Genomic DNA, 20322 nt, shown 5'->3' on the forward strand with positions numbered 1-20322 from the left:
GCAGAGGATTCTGCGTCTTTTTCTCCTATTGCTAATTATTTATGTACTTCTGACGTGAAACTGTCACAAATGCACACATTGTATTTGGTGCTAAAATAAATCAATTAAATGCAAAAATATATATTTCAGACGTTTTCTACATTTAACGTGAAACCCTTTCTCCGTCTTCATTGATCCGTTTGAATGAACAAAGCAATCAGGCGCATAATTTTGCAATGTTATCAGTTTTGCTGAAATACTGCAATAAATATTAGCCTACATGTTCTTGTTTTGATCACATATTCAATTTACTTCTAAGATGAATAAAAAAATATATACATGAAGTGCAGTTGATTTGTAACGTGGTTGAAATTGAGTTCTAAACGGGTTCCATAGTGTAGCGGTTATCACGTCTGCTTTACACGCAGAAGGTCCTGGGTTCGAGCCCCAGTGGAACCATGGTTTTTAACTAACGATCAACATTATTATGTAAATATCTTTAAAGTCATTAAAAATGCTCAGTTCAAATCCTGCTTTCTTAAGTCTCAATGTATTTTTGGTCCACGTATATGTCTTTTTATGAACAAGTGTAAACTTGTTTATTTGCTGCTGAATTCTGGTGATGTAAAAGGTTTGCTGCAGTCTGATAGTTGTTTTGCTTTTGCTAGAGTGACTTATATTTTTGGAAGTAGTTACGTGACCACAGTTGGTTGAAAATGATAAATGTTGTAAAAAAAATTATAAAGTAAAATATCAGGTAGTATTGAAAATATTTTTTTTATTTTTTTTTGTGCGTGTAAAAAAATTATGAATCTCAATACTACCTAAATATGATATAATATAAAAATTTAAATTTATTTTTTTATTGATGTATTGTCGAAAAAGTGGAGATGCCGGGGATTGAACCCGGGACCTCATACATGCGAAGCATGCGCTCTACCACTGAGCTACATCCCCACGTGACGTAATGGTCCTTGTAGTAGTAGTAGTAAAATGCTCGACATAGTCAGAGTGCTGCCACCCAAGAGTAAAATTTGTGTCACTCCCCCTCATGTTATTCCAAACCTGCATGAGTTTCTTCTGTTGAACACAAAATAAGATATTTTGAAGAATGTGTTGGTAACCAAACAGTTGACGGCACTCATTGACTTCCATAGTATTTTTTTTTCTACTATGGAAGTCAATGGATGCCGTCAACTGTCTTGATACTGGTATCTTCGTTTGTGTTCAACAGAAGAAATAAACACATACAGGTTTGGATAAACTTGATGGCGAGTGAGTAATGACAAAACCATCCCTTTAGGGCATCCCTTGGAGCATTTATTGCAAAATGTATTTTATGCAGCACTTAAAAAGAACAACAAAACGGAAATTTTACCGGGAAGCATTTCTACTTTAAAAGCACGTGATTGGTCTTAGATAGTCTTGATTAGACTAAAGCAACAAGAGTAGACTATTACAAAACAAACTGCAAAATGCTGTTTTTAATGCATATAGTGGCGCCATCTTGCGGCATTTTTGGGTCACAATTATTTTGTAAATTTATCTAAAAGCCTATGAAAAAAATGCGTTTTTGTGGAGGAAGCCAGAGTGATGGTTACTTCCGGGTTTATTAAAAGTGCATCTCGTTCAACATTAAGATTATCAATGTTTGTTAATTTGCAGTATTTTTGTCACGAACGCATGAAAAAAGGAAGACATTTAAATAGAGTAACCAAGTAAATAAAGTGAGGCTGCGCTACATTTAAATTGAAAGCCACCGAGGTAAATAAAGTGAGGCCACGCTACCATCTAAGGTTCTATACTATACTATTGTGGTTTGGCGGTGTGCTGCGATGGCCGAGTGGTTAAGGCGTTGGACTTGAAATCCAATGGGGTCTCCCCGCGCAGGTTCGAACCCTGCTCGCAGCGAAAATTTCCTTTCTTGTTTCCAATGGATCTACACATCTATTAAACCCTTTTGTGTGAATATTAATTTAAAATACATACTTAATGCACGACATAAGACAATTTAAAATGCCCATATTCTTTAACAATGCTGTGAAAAATAATTTCCAGAACGTTTTTTTTAGGGATCATAATGGTTACATTACGTACAAACACATAAATTAAAAGCCTGACGTCTTAAATGATCCCCTCTGAAAGCCTCAACTTTTCAGTGGCTGGCCGATTTAGTGAACTGCAAGATGTGTAAGATCCGTTGATCTTAATTAATCTTGCCAGGAGAGGGCGTATTAGTGCAAAACTAGACAATTGCTGCTTTCTTAATGGCCACTTATTACATCACTGCTAGTCTTTTTATGATAATCTTGTATTGTGAGAACAAATGCAGAATAGATCTATCAAAATTCATAATCCGTTTAATTTAATACACCTTTCAGTATTCGCAATCCTTCTCTATGCAATCTTCTATCCTATTATTCATTTAGAACAAGATGTATAATTGAGTTTGCTGGGTTGCAGCAGGCATAAAAAATGTAAAGACAGCTAACAGATTAAAAAGCAAGAAATTGTAATATAGGTCTATTGTATTATTTTTAAAATCACTTTCACTTACAAGGCTTTATCAGGCAGCCATATCTCATATATTATATTCCAGCAGACATAAGGCCCAGAGGGTCTCTAGAGAATGAGATTTTTAAAAAATATTGCTTTCAGCCACTCCTTCCTTCCCCCTCCTCTCTTCAACTCTTAGCGTGTGAAGTTGTATGCTGAAGTGAGAGGGAGTGACACAGCAGGTGCGAGAAGAGAACCCCAAACTGTCACATAAAGGGTGAGAAAGAGGGTGGGGAATGAAATCATTTCAGAGAGAGAGAGAGAGAGAGAGAGAGAGAGAGAGAGAGAGAGAGAGAGAGAGAGAGAGAGAGATGCACACGAGAGAGTGAGGAAACAAAAAGAGTGATTGTGAGATACTGAAACACAAGCACAGAGGGACGATACAAGAGAGAGAGTGTGGAGGGAGAAGAAGACGAATTGGAGTCAGGCGAATAAAGAGGGACCATGCTGAGGAGGAAGAGGAGCGTATCCTTCGGTGGATTTGGATGGTACGTTGCTCATGTGGAACAGCATCAGCTGTCAGCTGTGTGGAAATGTCTGCCAGATGCCCTGTGTGTGAGAGGGTCCGTGATGTGCTCACTGGTGTTTATTTATGGTCGTCAGCATGCTTGCATGGGCTGTTTTTAATCTGCATTCATTTGCACTCTCACATGATGGATTTATAAGTTGAATGTGCTGTAATTTACAGTCACAATATTGATTTGTAATAGTTCTATGTGACATAACAAATCTAAGTAGATATTAGGTGTGTCGTAATAGTTGATAGTAATAGCTGCATGTATGCAAATGTATCAGAGGGCATTGCCCATTGTTCAAATTCTCATTCAAGTGTTGGTTTTCTTCACTGTTCACTCGTACAGACTTTTCAAAAGTTGCAATAGGGACACATTAGTCTGAAATTTCACCTCTATTCCATGTAAAAACTTTTTTTTTTTTTTTTTTCATACAATGAAAGTCAATGGGGTCCAAAACTTGAACCCCACTGACTTACATTGTATGGACAAAAATAAAAATACATGGACCAGCTGTGCTTCTATCCATATGCAGCTCTGATTGAGATGCTGAATATTTTCCATAATGCTAAATCATTTATAAGCATTCATGTATTAGAGTGGATTGTTTCTCACTGTTGTCCTGATTGAAAGCTATTCACATTTCCTTTCTGGTTTCCCTCTTGAAACCTTGATCTCACACATGTTGGGTAAGTGTGTCTAAGACCTTGAGTGTGAGTTTGTGATTTTGTTTTGTAGGTGGTTGTTTATCATTATAGGCTGTTGCGTATGCTTTCTTTGTTTGTGTATGAATGTCACCATACAGGGAAACGGTGAATATGAAGGCAGTGGTTATGAGGGGTCAGAGCAAGTGAATGCTTTATTTATGATACTACAGCTTCAGCTCTCCACTGAAGCTTTTACAGCTTTCAGCACTCTTGTTTTACTTTCTCTCTTGCTCCTCTGTATGACTTCATCTCTATCTGAAGTTTCCTTTCAAGGCTATTTTTAAGGCCTTTTTTGACCATTTTTGTGGTTTGATATGTTCACTACAGTGTGATAACATACAAAAGGATTTAGGATTGGGTCTACATCTAGATTTAAACATAGCTTTATGTTGATCGTTAGGTTTTGGCTTAGCCTTAGGCTGAGGCTTATGTTTAGCTTTGCATTAGGCTGAGGACTGGGTTTGTTTACCCTTAGCGTTAGGCTGAGGGTTAGGATTAGCCTTAGAGTTGAGCCGAGAGTTAGGCTTAGACTTTGTGTTAGGCTGAAGGTTAGCTTCATTAAGCATAGAGTTAGTTTCATCCTAAAATTAGGCCGAAGGTTTGATTAGTGTTAGGCTGAGAATGAGACATTCCCAAGGTTTCACAGACAAGGCTTAAGCCTAGTCTTACGGAACAAAAATATATGGGAATATACTGCAAAATATAATGCGATATATTACACAATACATTTCTATATGGGAAACTAGTGCTTATATTTTTCAATATACTGCAATATATGTTTGACCATGTATGGCTACCGGTATATATTACTGAATATAAAATATTTATAAATGAAAACAAAAATAGCATTACATGTAATATTCACAAAGTTTTATCCTTTATTGTGCACATATATTGCACATACATGTTCCCATATAAATGTGAATGTATGTTCACACACACACTGAATATATATATAAACACACACACACACACACACACACACACACACACACACACACACACACACACACACACACACACACACACACATTCAAGGAATGAGTTACAACAGATTTCTAGTTCCTGTTTTCTGGTATGAGTTTTTGGGGTCACCATTGTGCTGAAGAGTAGGTGGTGGGGTTTGGTTGATGATTGGCCAAAGACTGATAAGACTATAATTACCATATTTTAAAAGTAATGACTGTGCACTCCTCAGCACAGTGATATTCTCTTGGCTAAATACTTAAGTACATGCAGGTGTGCTTGTGCTATTGACAACTAGCTTGAAAATATGAAACATTTATAATGTAGATAATTAAAAAAAGATAAGAAATATATTACATTATTTATTTCTCTATATATTTGTGATTATGTTGCCTGAGTACATCTGCAATATATTACACATGCAGTACCATATCTGATCACATATACATCGATATATTATGAAGTGTATTATTGAATATAAAATGCTGTACTAATGGACTAGTGTTGCAAACAAATGAGAACTTAATATGTGTCAGCTTTTTGCTGTGGGAAATTTTGTTGCATGTGCGCACACACACATGTCCACACCCTTCCTCTCTCACTTACCCACATCCCCACCACACCCAGTCACCATATAGCCACACTTTTATTAGTGACACCTCAACAGTAACCTCTCACGGTCACACACACACACACACATAAATCGTAAGAGATGCTGACTCCCTACTGAGTAAACCGTGTACGAGATACACTTAGGCTACACTACATTTAATCAGATTTTTACACATTTAAGCTCTGCATGTTCCCTCACTGTAGTGGACAGTGAAATGATGGATTTTCTGCTCTGCTTCACGGCACCAGTAAGACACCATGCTCATGCAGCTGTGTGTTTTCCATCTGTTACACACTTTGACTCATTGACATTCATTTATTATAACCTATATGAGTCTGACGCTCCAAGGCAGGCACTTCATGGGTTGGAAATGTCTCTTTTTTTCTTTATAGCATTGACATTTGAACCACACAATGAGGGTCTGTTGGCTACCATAGTCTCAATTTGCTTGTATTTGGACACTTTGGACATTTAAGTTCTCCCTAAAAGTGTATGAATGTCTTTGCAAAATGTCATACCAAGTGGCAAACAAATCGTTTCACTAAATCATCTCACTGAATGGGATGTTTCATTCCCTGTCATTGTGTGTTTTGGGGAATCAGTCTGATATAATAAAGAAAATAAGACACAATAACTGCAGTTACTTGCAGTAATGGGAGTTGACAGCAGCGCCCTCACAGACTGGTGCACACAACTGATCACATGGTTAGAAATGTCAAAGATAGCCTCTATTAGAAGTTCAACACAATAAAATAGTCATTTCAACTCTCTCAACTAACTAATTTTCAAATCAAGGTTACAGTGAGACTCTTACAATGGAAGTAATTGGGGTTAGCATTTAAAAGTGCAGAAATCTAAGTCACTTAAATGATTTGTTCTGGTAAAACTTGTAGCATTTTTACAATAATTTCAGGGTTTACAACGTTAGATTGTAATGGCAATGAAATTGTAAAACTGGATTGTTACATAGATAGAAAGGTTAGTAAGCGATTTCTTCACACTAAAATCATCTTAACACACATATTGTTAATGTCGTGTGGCTTTACTGTTGAAACAATGAGTATTTTAATATTTATGGATTGGCCGTTATAAATGCATCACTGTAAATATAACTGCATGCTTTTTTTTACTTAAAATTTACTTATGAAAAAGAACTTGTGTTAAAGGCACAGTTCACCCAAAAATCAGTTGTGGTAAACAGAGGTTCAACCATGTTCGCTTGATTATGCGAGAACAAATAAGGTTCATTCTTGTGTTACACAGCACGTTTGAGCTTCAGCAAGAACCAATGAGGTTTGTTCCCGCGCATCAAGCAGGTTCGGTTGAGCTTCTGTTTATGTTGAATGATCAATGTTTAAATGTGAATAAAAGCCTAAATTAAATCTGTATATCATATAAAGCGATTGAGTCTCTTCAGAAAATTTGGACTAAGCTGATTGATTCATATGGATTAGTTTCACGATCTCTTTATGAACTTTTTGAAGTGTCAAAGTGGTAGTTGCGTAGCTGTCAATGGAGAGACAGAAAGCTCTCAGATTTAATTTAAAAGATCTTCATTTGTGTTCCAAAGATGAACGAAAGTCTTATGGGTTTGGAACAACATGAGGGTGGGTAATTAATAATGACATAATTTTAAACCTGATATATTCTGATATATGTTAGATAATGGATAATGGATGAATTGTCTCTAATATAATACTATAACTTCACCCTAATGCTACAAGGAAAAGGTGTGTGTGACACACAAATGTGTGAAATATCAAAAACAAGCTGGATAAAAATAAACGGCCACACCCTTCCACACAGTCTGAGTCAACCCTGTTATGTTTTGATGTGATATTGTGGTCTGTCAGTGCTGGTGGGTGACCTTTCCTGCATGTCAACATTAATTGGGCATTAAGCTCACCTAGCTGTGTCAAGAAATAAAAACACACAGGGATGATACATTACAGAAATTTGACCCCTCTTTTTTGACCCCTTTTGTTTCTTCTATCCTGTCAGGTCAGCTGACGGGTTTAGCTGAGCAAATTACAGCCATCTTCGTTTGTTCCTCGATACTAAATTGCTTTCTTGTCTTTTCTCTTCAAATGCAGGGTTGACAAGTCTACCATTAACGCACTTCGAACTCGGTGAGTACTGTCTGTACCGCTGACCCCCTCTGTCTGTTCTCCATCTCCCACAAAACCTGACTGCCCTGTGTCCTCCTATCTGTTTCATGAAATGAGGTAAATGAGTGACCCGAAGTGAACTGCAGGCAGTGCTGCATGTATAGGTTTGCGTGACCAAATGGTTAGTTCCTGTGCGAAAAGCAGCACCTGTTTGTGGCTTTTTACCCTTTTGTCTTTCAGCAGACATAAACGATGCATCTTTTGGCCTCTTTTAGGATTTAGATCAACCTTTTTTGTTTCACAAAGTGGCCCATTTATTTACGGGAATGTCTCTCCTTGCAATGTTTTCCTATTTCTCAACAAAACTCTTATGCGAATGTGTATGTTAAACACTTCATCATGTGAACCACCAGTCATGGATTATAAAGTATTAGTTCTCAGTTCTTTTCGAGTTGAAGTTGACCAAAAGTAATGACTTGGGGTTTAGTGAGTGAATCAGATGTTAATTATTAACCAATTCAGTTTGGTTGATTCGTTAAAAAAATCTGATTAAAACTAGTCATTTGAATCAGACAATGAAAAAAAACACACAATCAAGTAAACTTTTCAAATAAATAAAATATTTAATTAAAAAAATCTCTTATTATTAAGTTATATTAAATATTAAGTTTATTCCAAAAGTTTCAAGATTGTGGTTAACTATTGATCAAATCAGATTGTATCAAATCGTAGCACAATTTCATATTTCAAGATGCATCACAATCATAAAGAATCATAAGTCGTTTTTTTAAACCCCTACTTTTAACCCTTTCGAGCGGATGCGGTTCATTGTGACCTGTTTTTCCCTTTAACACAGATTTACTTAAATTTAACATCAAGTTTTCATCCTGAAATTCTTGACATCCTCCATAGGCCTCCATAAAATACTTTCAGTCTTATCATGTCTCTCATATACACTCATGTTTTGTCATGTAGGGTCAATTTGCCCCAGTAACACCAGGATCTTCATTAGTAACAGCATGGAAGGGTTAATCTGTCCTGTCCTGCCATATTTTCAAATTTGTCCTCCACTTGCTTAGCATCCATCCACTCATATACAGGGTTTGACATATTATTCATTGGTGTATGCAGTGCACGCACAATGCACAGTGCACGCACAATACAACTCTAGTATTATCATCCTCACACACATACGCACACAAACAAACAAACAGAGCTTTAAGATCCTGAAAGGCCCTGATGAAGTGGTTTTGCTAAGTGTTCAGAGCATCAGAGTGGAAAGAAGCTTCGCTCTTTTTGAGAGTAACCCTGAATAGGGTCGTGACTGCAGATCACAAACATGGAAATTATCCAGTTCTGCCTGATATCGGCCTTCGCAGGGCCAATTCATGGTTTGCTTTGAGGTGAATTGATGAAAGGCGAGGGTCATTAATATTTCCATTGTATTTGTAAGTGTTTGAAGGATGTTGTGGACCACGGATCTATTTTTAGATATCCCACTGGCAAGGAGAAAACTGGGGTCCTTTAATGTCTGTAGACCATCTAGTATTATATAATTTTTTTAAACATAATGAACAATGACAAAAAATACTGCAAGTTCATTATTGTAATTTTAGTATTTTCTGCCACAGTCTATGTTGCAAACGCCAGAATGGAAGGGAGAAGTGAACAAATCTGAATATTTCAGTATGATTCTTTCCTTTGTGAATTTATTAACAATTATGACCATCGAAAGAATCAGATCATCAGTGACAACGAAAATCACACCATCAACACATTATTCAAGACAAACAAGAAAATATTGGTTAATTTCAAAGAATGTTAATTTTATACAAGTTTATACAGTTATATTTTTTCACCAATATTCATTTTCTGGCCAATACTGACAAGCCAATAATTATCTTCATGTTATGGCAGATAACAGATAAAAAGCCAATATTTAAATTCTATACTATTTTGTCTAAATAAATACAATTAAAACATTAAAAACTACAATTAATTGTTTGAATTGTAAAAATAGTGGGGGGGATATGCATGAACAATTACATTTCCAAAATCGACGATACTAATTCATTTAAAATATATTAGCCTTAGACTTGCTGGTTTATACTGGTTAGACTGGAAGACCATCATATCCATTCTGCTCAACATCAAAAGCTTTGTGTTTGACACTGGTCAATCAACATGGTGTTTCTTGTGAAACTGGTTGACTGCAGAGGTCTTTTAGAAAGCTAGCTAAAGGTTGGGTAGGCAATTTCGGAGCGGCTAGCAATAGCAAGCTAGCATTGAAAGCATGAGATCCCACCCTCCCTTCAGAGTGCTCTCCAAAACCACGCCTCCTTCAAAGCACATGAACGCACACAGCAGAGTCTGCAAAGCGGCACAAGACGAGAGACGGCGTTAATTTACCTCATGTCTCAAATCACATAACATTACAATAATAAACAAATTACAGAGCTCTTACTTGTACCACCTGACTGCTGCAGATATAAATATATATATTTAGACCATTGCTATTATTGATTGCTATCAGGATGAGAATACAGTTTCAACCAGTATAACAAAAATAATTTATTTAAAATAAAAAAAAGAAAGCCTACCCTAGCTTTAAGAGGCCTTGTGGAAAACCATGAGTATCCTATGCAAAAGACCACCACTGAAAATATTGGATGGAGGTTTGTTATGTGCTGGTATTTTTAGAAATGCTGACTAACTTTGAAAGCCACAATCTAATGTGATGGATCATGCTAGCAACCAGATGGAGAGGTAACAGGTGGGATCTCCACATCTAACCAATCACCCAGTGTTCCGTTCTGCTTGGAAGGGTGTGGACGAGCGTTTGTCTGTGCATACACACACATATGTTTCACGCATCAAGACTTGGCAGGATGGGGAGGTTTGCGCTTACGCAATGCAGACCACACGTGTTAGCTTGTTTGCAAGTGTCATTTAAGCATGATAAGCAAACAAGAGAACCAGTATGTATTTCTTCGTCATGAAAAACAAAAATGTGCATGCTCTGAGGCGTTAATCAATAGATTTTATGTACAATGTGATATCAGGAAATCATTTACAAGCTGTTTGCTACATTTGCTCCGATTTGGAACATGCATGGCAACACGTGAAGGTCACACATGGTGTCAAGATCATTTGCTTTTACCACCTTAAGCACGTCTTCAAGGGATGATCTGTGTATTTTTGAACCTCTGTGTTGACGTGCCTGTCAGAAACATGATATTGTTCTGATGGCATGCATTTGAGAATACAATTTTTAGTAAAGCAGATTTGTTTGATATTTTAATTTTAATTAATAATAATATTAATTTGCTATTATGAAAAATTTTTATATAAAAATACAAAAAGCAAAAGAAAAAAGGACATATTTGGGAACTGTGGAAAAGAAAACAGTCATAAAAAATCATAATAGATAAATAATATAATTAAACAATATAATTTAAAAATAATAATTTTTATTGCTGTTTCTTGTTTTTTAAATACATTTTTTATTATTTAAAACTAATAAACCTGTTTTCCCCAAAGTATTTTCTTTTTTCTTTTTCTTTCTATTAATTATGCATATATATATAATGCACCATAAAGATATGCTATTCATAATGCCCTTTAATACACTCTCTGCAATACTAAGATGTTGTTGTTTTTTTCAGTGATGAAATGCTTTCTCCTTTCCTATTTTTGAACCTCCGTGTTGACATGCCTGTCAGTCAAGTTATATTAATACAGACACACATAAGTGAATTTGACACGTCAAGTAAGTCTTAAGAGCGCTTGACGTGCATGCCAGACATGTCAGATCTGCTCTCTGATAGGAGGTTTTGGTGTCACAATGCGTGTTATTGTGTTTGTGTGTCTTGATGTTAGTTTTGCTCAAAATGTATTGACACGAGTCACATATTAAATATTAAAGTATGTTAAATATTCAACCTTTGATGCCATATTATTTATTCAGAAGCTCACGTCAGTTTGTGTAATGTGTGTTACATCAGTCTATTAATTTCCTTCTTCCCCAAACCTGCTGACATATCTGTGTGTGTGTGTGTGTGTGTGTGTGTTGCGCATAATCAAAATGAGTGAACAAAGCAGACAGGGATACTAGGGTGTCTGGGAGGATTTCAACCCCCCCTTCCCTACCTCCATCTCACTCTCTTTCTCTTTCTCTCTCCCTCTCTCTCTCTCTCTCATGATAAAGTGTAGTGCTTTGTACTTGTGGAGCATCTAAACCCTAAGAGTGCGGTTGTGCAATCTGTAGGCAGTGTGTGCTTCTCGTTCTGTCTATTATTTCAACTGTTGGTAAGAACTGGAGACTCATTAACTTCACGTTACCTTCAAAATGCCTCGGAGACTCTGGTGAGTTCAGTTCTCATTTGAATATTTGTGTTTAAGATGTATTTTGATGCATGTTGCAAGTGTTTCTGTATGGTGTTTCTTGTTAGTTAGCAACATAAAATGTATTTTATGGCTAGATGAATATAATGCATAAAACTCTGGCGTCTTGTTTTAAACAGAATCTATGTGGTCCATTCAAAATGTGATTTTAAAATACATGCAGAGCGCTGTAGGTGATGTTTATATTGTGTGGCTTCGCTTTGGTTGCACGAGAGGAGGTTGGGAAGTATTCTATGCAAGTCATTTTCGAAGGATTATGGAAGTATTACATAAGCTGACCGCACATCCTGACAGTTTCAGTAAGTGGCTCAGTGCTGCTGGTGTTTCTTTGGGTGTCATTCATCTCAGTTTCCAGTGATGAAAGTATAATCCGTTACTCACTGTAAAGCTTGTCACACGCTATGCTCTGCAAATCCAAACTGGGAACAACTTCCTCACTCTAGCCATGAGGAAGAGATAATGTAGCATGTTTTTTTGTTTTGTTTTTAGATTTAGCATGATTTAAAATGTTGCTCAAGATAACCACTTATTCTGATGTAAGACAATTTTTAGCAAAGCAGTTTATTTGTGTGCTATTTTTATATATTAATCATATAATATGACAATAACATATAAAATAATATAAAAAAAAGTGATAAGGAAAGGAAAAAGGGATTTTGGGGACAACACTGGAAAAAGAAAACACAAAATAATAATACAAATAATAATTGATAAAAATATTGATAATAATTAAACAGTATAAATAAAAAAAATATAATAATAATTATTATATCATTTGTTTTGTCTTTCCAGTGTTGTCCCCAAAATATTTCCTTTTTTCTTTTTTTCATGTGAAAATATGTATATGTAGTTCATTATAAAGGTAGTTGTAGTGTCACAAATGGTTGCAGGAGGAAGCATGACGATGAAGAATAAGATGCAAACAGTCTTTAATGGTATCCCCGGGTAATATAAACTCAAGGCTGGCAAGGAAACACAACCGTAGTATAGACGAGACCAGACAAAACTCAAATGAAACACAAGGACATAAATACATAGATCAAACAAGGTGATTAAGGACAAATAGCTGAACAGAATGCCGAAATCAAATTAGTAACTATGGTGACAAACAACACAGAACCGTGACAGTACGCCCCCTACCGAATAGGAATGACCTCGCACTGACAAGTGGAGAACGGGAATTCAGGAGGGCTGACGACTGATAAAACCAGGGTGGTGTAGATGGTGGGAGAAGCCCGGAGCAGGGGAAGCCATGTGTAATCCCAGAGTCCATCCAGGATAGAAACCCATGGCATCGTCGAAGGAACGAGGAGCCATGGTGGGGATTCCCTTGACATGGCCATGGCGATGATCAATGGCGACAGAGCCGATGGTGGTGGTGCCCTAGGCACAGACGGAGAGCCAATGTTCCAGAACGACACCGGAGGCCACGACGAAGCTGTAAGCATTTACCCCCCAGGGTGGAACCGGGGTACCAGAGGGCTGAGGTGGAACCGGAGCGACTGAGGGCTGAGGCGAGGCTGGAGGTAGGGTGGAACCAGACAGAGCCATAGGGATGGAGATTCGAAACCAAGCAGACGCCTCATAGGTTCGTGCTGTAGGCATGGTGATGTCTGACCGAGGCGGAGTCGGTAGGCAAAGGGATCACGGTGGAGCCGTAAGCTCGATGGTCCCTGGTGGAGCCGAGGGAGGGAGGAGCGAAGGCGAAGGAGTCAGGGCGATGGGCTGAGTTGGAGTGACGGGATCAGCGGTCGAAGGCGGAGTAGCTGGCTCACGGAAAGCCTGAGGTGGATCTATGCCACTTTGGATGAGGAGGAACAGAGGGGCTGACGGGAGACAGCGGAGACTGGGTAGAAGGACTGGTTGAGGTATGGAGAGGAGGCATATCCAGTTCCATAGATCTGGATATGAAGAATCTGATTCGGGTGGGATCAGGGGGGGCAGAGAATCATCCTCTCCAAAATCAAAACAATAGTTCATAGAGTCCAACTACAACTCACTCACAGTGGTGGGAGTGTGGGCAGGGCTCATATCCATTCCACAAAATATTCCACAGCGATGGACGATGTGCCTGGCTCACACACCTGATCAGACGTGCACTCGGGCTCAGTCACACCTCGCGCTGGCTCTCCGTCTGAGGACAAACAGACAGAACAGCTGAACAGAGTGACAAAATCAAATTAGTAACTATGGTGACAAACTAAAGGCCCTTGCACACTGAGTCCGAAATTTTCACATGCGTTTTTTCGTATCCGTCATTCTGTGGCTCTAAATTGTCAAAACACCATTCAAATGCTTGTTACGGATGCGAAAAACGCATAAAATCGAACCCGATCAGAATTTTTTTTTGACAGACGAAAGTTTCGGAGGCAATGTGCAAGTGTGATTGACATAACGTGAGGTCGTATTTATTTTTTAACGTGCGAAAATTTCGGCCGCGAATTTCAGACTCAAGTGTGCAAAGGCCTGAAGGCGGAAAAACGGCAAACAAAGTTCAAACAACACAGAACCGTGACACCATTAATACACACTGTAGTTCAATAAAATAAATGATAATACTAAAATAAAGTGTTTAATTTATTGAAATGATTTTTATTTTCCCAGTAGCAACTACACTTAAATAATATGTAGATAAATACCGTCTTAACATAGTGATCTATGGCGCTTTCAAAACAAAACTCTGCTGTTGGTTATTGCTGCTGCTGCATAGCAAGTACAGGACTTACTACTGCGAATACATACACAACTTGCTGCTGTGAGTAAGTAAGACATGCTACTGCTGTACAATATAGCGTACATGAATTAGCCGTAGCAGATCTATACAGGTGGAGCTGGGGAAGGTGGAGGGTTTCTGAAAGTGCGCTGCACTGCTACAGCAAATGCTGACCAAGTATTTAAAGGTTGAGCAGCGAGCTCATTGGCTACTGATACAGCAGGAACCAATCAGCTGCGCAATATTGAGAATGATGTGATTGCAAGCAGATTGGAGTTAAGGACCAATTAGCCTGCACCATTTAGAGTTTCAAGACAGCACTTTGTATTTCGTGATTACACCTTTAAAACGTATCATGCATTAGCCTATACAAATTTAAAAGGCATACATTTTGATTTTGATCTTGATTGCACATTTTAATAAATAAATAAACTAACTTGTACTTTCTAAAGATATTACTAGGTATAGGTAAATATGATGCTGTAATGTGAATGCAGTGATTACAGGAACTAAATGATTATCAGGGGTATTTTAATATTTTAAAATGCATTATATATCCAGGCTTCATATAAAAATGATACTTTTTTTTACATTTATTTGTATTTTAGTCTGTTCTCTACTTTAAGTGCTTTCACTAAGCTTCTGGTATTCGAGCAGAGTTCATCCTCACTTTTAGTGCACTTGACACTTTGTATTTATCCTTTGACTGCTAGTCCTCAGTAGACAGAGCCTCTTCCACATCACTGCTCATTCCTCCACTTCCTCTCTCTATCCCTCCATCCCCTACAGGAGCCGTGCTTGTCTGATAAAAAATAAATGTGTAGCTGGAAGATTGAGATCCTTTCATAGGGAAAAAAAACAGTTACACAACTGCACCACTTATAGTGAAGACAAGAACTTGATTTTCTACTGAAATAAATTGTTGAGATTTGTTTCACATTTTATTCTTTTTCATAACCTTTAAAAATCAATCAACACTAAGTGTGCCTGTATGTTTGCCAGCAAATTGTGTGTGTGATTGTGATCTAGTTAAATGTAATTCCCTCTACACCTCAGTTTCACATGGCCCTATTATGATTGAAGCTAAGTTCTGATGGAGGCAGTTAGGCTAAAGACAGCAACAATTCAAAATCAGTATGTGAAAGAGGAACAGTCGTAATGACAGCTGCTGCTGCTGAGAAATCTCATTGTCATGTTGCAAAACTGTTATTTAAAAAAAGCAATTAGACTGATCACAAACTGAACCCTGCTCTGCAAACTTGTCACAGTGTCTGGTTTGTGTTTCCCTGGGTGTCCACTAGAGGTCCTCTTCCCCACGGTGTCATTCACATTAGGAACTGCATTCCCCACAATCCTTGTCTGCACTCATCACTGTTCATTGCACCCAGCTGTTCCCAATCATGATTGTTAGTTTCTGTGTGTATATAATCCCTGCCTGTTTAGTGTTTGTTATGGAGTCCTTGTTATTCGTCACACCACGTCTGAGTACTGCTTTCTTGCCTGTTTTGTTTTGTTTTGTTTTGTTTTGTTTTGTTTTGTTTTGTTTTGTTCTTGTTTATTGGATTGCTACGTTGGTTTTGACCCCTGCCTGGACTGTTTTATGATTGCGGATTACTCTATTAAACTGCTTTTGGATCTAACCCCTGTTTCCCATGTGTGGATCGCGACAAAACTAATGCAACTGTTCACTTTCATTACTTGTATGAGACTTTAGACTGTTTTGTTTTTAAACTGAATTTGTGAAGACACAAGTAGAGGGACTGCACATAACCAAAGACTTTAAACGATGCACTCCTATTACTTATGAATGAAAGAAAGAGCATTTGGACAATTTATGTCAGATTTTGTTTCTGATTTGAAACATGTCGGTGTGTAAGCATTTTTTGCGATTTCAGGATATCTCCATTCAAGTAGATAGATGTTGGTCTTGGATGCCTGAAATAACTACCCTGAGGTGTTGCAAATTTGGTCGTCAAGTGAGCAGACTTTCCTTGAAAGGGATGTTGACTTAATCCTGCAGTTCTCTTTATTTCATAGCAGTCAAATGTGAACCCCGGCGGATTGCATGATATTAGCGGTTTCACATGCAGCACAGCCTGTAGGGAGCCAATGTCCAACCACATTATTTGACTGATCAGGGGTCTCATTTATAAAACTGTGCGTAAGATCCTTACTAAAAGTGTACGTGCGCCCGAAAGCCAAAAATGGCGTACGGCCAATAATATTAAGACTTATAAAACCGCACGCCAGAACCTGCACAAAATTCCCTTTATAAATCCCAGTACACGAAATATTGTGCGCAAATGCATCTCCTCCCCCGAAATAACCATATATGGAGCTTACAACGCCTAGTTTTATGCATATACTCATCTGCATATCATTTGCATATGCATATTCATCCACGTGATACCACATTTAACGGTACAAGACATTAGGAAAATATGATACGGATGTGCCGTCACATTACATTGATAAAAATAATTTAGTAGCCTATCCTTGCCTTGTTTTTGAATAAATCAATCAAATAGTGTAAAATACATTTCAGATAAAGTTTTCTCAATCTTTTCCACTGGCCATATAGTATTTTTAATTGATTTATATTTTTAATGGAAACAGATAGGCCTTGTTGTGCACTATTTGCACGGAAATATTTGCTCAATCTACTGTTATCATGAAGCAATTCTCTCTGTAGTTAAAACATTAAATCATGAAGCAATTCTCTCTGTAGGTAAAACATTAAAACACAACATGCCACAGGAAAAGTGTTCAAAGGCATTGCATGCACTACAAATATTTATTTTTATTGAATATAAAAAGATGTTGTAACTTCTCAGTAATGATTTCGTGTAGCCTAATTTAAGTGTTTAACGTTGAGAATGACATATTTAATCGAAATGTTTATATCAGAAGTAAAACATAGTTTAAATCATTATTTTATTTATTTAAACTGTTATTGTGAACATGCGTTGTATTTATGATTAGGACTCATAATGAAGATTTACGGTTTTCCTTCATCTACCGTTTGAAAAATATGCGTCAGTTTCACTAAACGGCCCAACGCGCTCGCTGGTGCGGACATTTAGGAATGGATGGATGTTTGATTCATGTGATAGGCTTGGTGAGTGAAATTATATTTGCATTGTCTATCTGTATGTATAATTTTCTTAAAATGTTCTAAAAGTCCAGTCTAAAAGGTCTAAAAGTGACCAAAAAGACATTTAACTCCAGCTCACCATCGGTGTCGCCAAACTGCTCCGTCTCCAAAATGTTTGTACGCATGGGTTAGAGTTTGCGTGCAGGTGCGAACGTTTTCCCGTCAAGTTTGTTTTTATAAGTCACAACTTATGCGTTGGAAGTGGTGTACGCCTCTTTCAGGGCCTGTTTTGTGCGTACGCAACGGTTATAAATGAGGCCCCAGATCTAAAGAAACATGAATGGATTTGCCCTCAGCACATTGACTATTTTAAACCTCTTTTTTTTTTTTTTTTTGGTCATGTAAATAACTGTTGGTTACAATGATTATGGTCTGTCTATATAGTATGAAAATAAATACTACAAAATAATTTATGCATCATATTTTTTACAGCACCTTTTATCATTGAAATATAACCACTAGAGGGCCTTACATTCATATTAATACTGTACTGTAGGCAGAACCCTATTTCACCAAGTACAACATGTTCCTGGATCAACTTTGTTGATCCTGTGACAGCATTGCAATCAACCAATCAGATTTGAGGGACAAGTTTTGGCTCACAAGCAGGGTTAGCTGCTTCTACATCAGTGTTATTCACCTATCATTTCCCCCTGATTTTAGGGATGACTTATGGGTAGGGTTAGGTTTTGGGAGGTTAGGGAAATGATTAGTATCGGACAGGAATGTTGTTCCAGGATCAACAAAATATCTGGACCCAGGAAAGCGTCTTACTCTGCAAATCAGGACGTGCGTACTGTATCCTGGGTTGAGTGCAATTTTATCAGAACAAATTTAAATATTTCATTAGGATAAGACCTGTAAAAATACGAATACTCAAGATTTGCTACATCTAAAAGATTTCCTCCATTTGTATTCATAAACAAGTCTTTAGTATTTGTACATGTGCAGACAGTGGCTTGCATTGGCCTGAGATTCTGAAGGCATTTCAACAGCTGTCTACGATTAGATTCTAACTCTTTGTGTGTCATAGTACCATTAAGTCGAGTGGCGTGTTAATCAGGACGCTCATTGTGCGCTTCCGACAGAAGGATGTGCATTGTAGCGTCCCAGCCTCTCTGGCACAGACAGCTGATGAAAATGAACAGCATTTCAATTAGAAGCTATTATGTTCGCTGCAGTACTGTGTCGGTGGATATTGGTGCATATCATTTTTCTTTCTTATTTTACCTCTTGATTTTCTGTCCTCTGTTTTTATGCCTTCTTGTTGCACTCTTTCCATCTCTCTCTCTCTCTCTCTCTCGTCCTTCCACTTCTCGCAGTTGAAATGACTGCAACTCATTTTTGACAGAAGTCAAAGATGCATCTTATTTTGAAATGTTTCAGATCAAAGCAGGACAGTGTACACCAGAGCAGTGGGGGACAGACACGGTCCAACAGAGACGGAAAGAGCAGATAAAAAGACAGGTAAAGTCCAGTGAAAAGGTCAGGAGGAGAGTGAGTGAACAGATGGAGAAGTGGTGGAACAGCACGTACCAAAGGGGTTGTGCTTTCCAAAAAGCCTACAGTATTAAGTAAAGTGGTTCGTTGTCGTACATACAACAACCCACTAGTCAGTTATATTACTAATTTTTGTCTTTATAATGGTGCGTATGCGTACGGCATGCGTATGCAGGCAATGTTAGAGGAGGCTGACAGCATAAAGTCTTGTTACTAAACTGAGAATAGATATTCAATCTCGGCTGCCACGTCATTAAGCTCTGTTGAAGGCTGTCTCCATTTGAAGGATCCTTGGAAGTCAGCCTTCCTTTCGCATCCTTCACTCGGCTTATTTTGAAGGATGCATTATCAGATGTATCCTTCGCGTCCTCCAATCACTTACGATCCTTTGCACAAATTCCCAGTAATGATTGATGAATGATAAAACAAAACATTGACAGCTAATCAGAATCCATCCAACTTCAACATTATCATCCCTTGGTGTGGACTTGATTTTCCATTAACTAGTATTTTCTACTAGTATTAATAAACTAGTTATATTTCTTTGTCCATTAATAATCGTCATGAAGGGACAAAGAGATGCATTAAGCTTTATCTGATGTGATGTATGAAATATCAAACTTCATCTGGCCTCTGGGAACACAAGCTGCCGGTTGCTACCAAGCTGATAAAATAAATGTGTTTGGGTACACAGTGTCATAATAGAGGTCACATGCTTACAAAACACTTCAAAGGCAACACAGAGAGAGACTTCTGGACCAACCTGATACATTCAGCTTTTGTGCTTGTGCTAGAGCAGTATGTTCCGGGGTTTTAATGGGAAAAGAAAACGTGGGGGGGGGGGGGCATGCATGAACTACATAGGAAGCCAATGCCAGTCTGTGTGGCATCCCTGCTGAGAAGAGAAGGGCAGACAGAAACCTGTAGACATCGGATATTTACCCACTGAAATCTCAGTTGCTGTTGTCATGTTTTAGGATAAAGTGCTCTTGTACTCGGTCTGTGTCAGGGAACTAAGAAATATCTTTAATAAAAACCAGGAACGAAAACTACACAAACAAACGTAATGTCAGTGAGAGACAATGAACAGAGGGCTTAAATACACAGGGA

The 20322-nt window shown here is 37.8% G+C and overlaps 1 protein-coding gene across 15 annotated transcripts in view; it reads left to right on the forward strand.

Moving 5' to 3' along the window:
* Positions 1-2809: 2809 nt before the first annotated feature.
* Positions 2810-20322, forward strand: part of rap1gap2b (RAP1 GTPase activating protein 2b) — a 39228-nt gene continuing 21715 nt past the window's right edge. For 3 of the 15 annotated variants that reach the window (XM_082140893.1, XM_082140898.1, XM_082140886.1), the window contains exon 1: positions 2810-3023. In XM_082140893.1, the coding sequence (XP_081997019.1) occupies positions 2980-3023 (44 nt within the window). In that variant the 5' untranslated portion in view covers positions 2810-2979. Of the gene's footprint in view, positions 3024-7425; positions 7559-9963; positions 11807-16933; positions 19180-20322 lie in introns of those variants that run through there. The other 12 variants (XM_082140892.1, XM_082140885.1, XM_082140894.1 and 9 more) reach the window with 9 other exon arrangements.

The sequence above is a fragment of the Leuciscus leuciscus genome, assembly GCF_965113295.1.
Source record: "Leuciscus leuciscus genome assembly, chromosome: 16".
Lineage (NCBI taxonomy): Eukaryota > Metazoa > Chordata > Actinopteri > Cypriniformes > Leuciscidae > Leuciscus > Leuciscus leuciscus.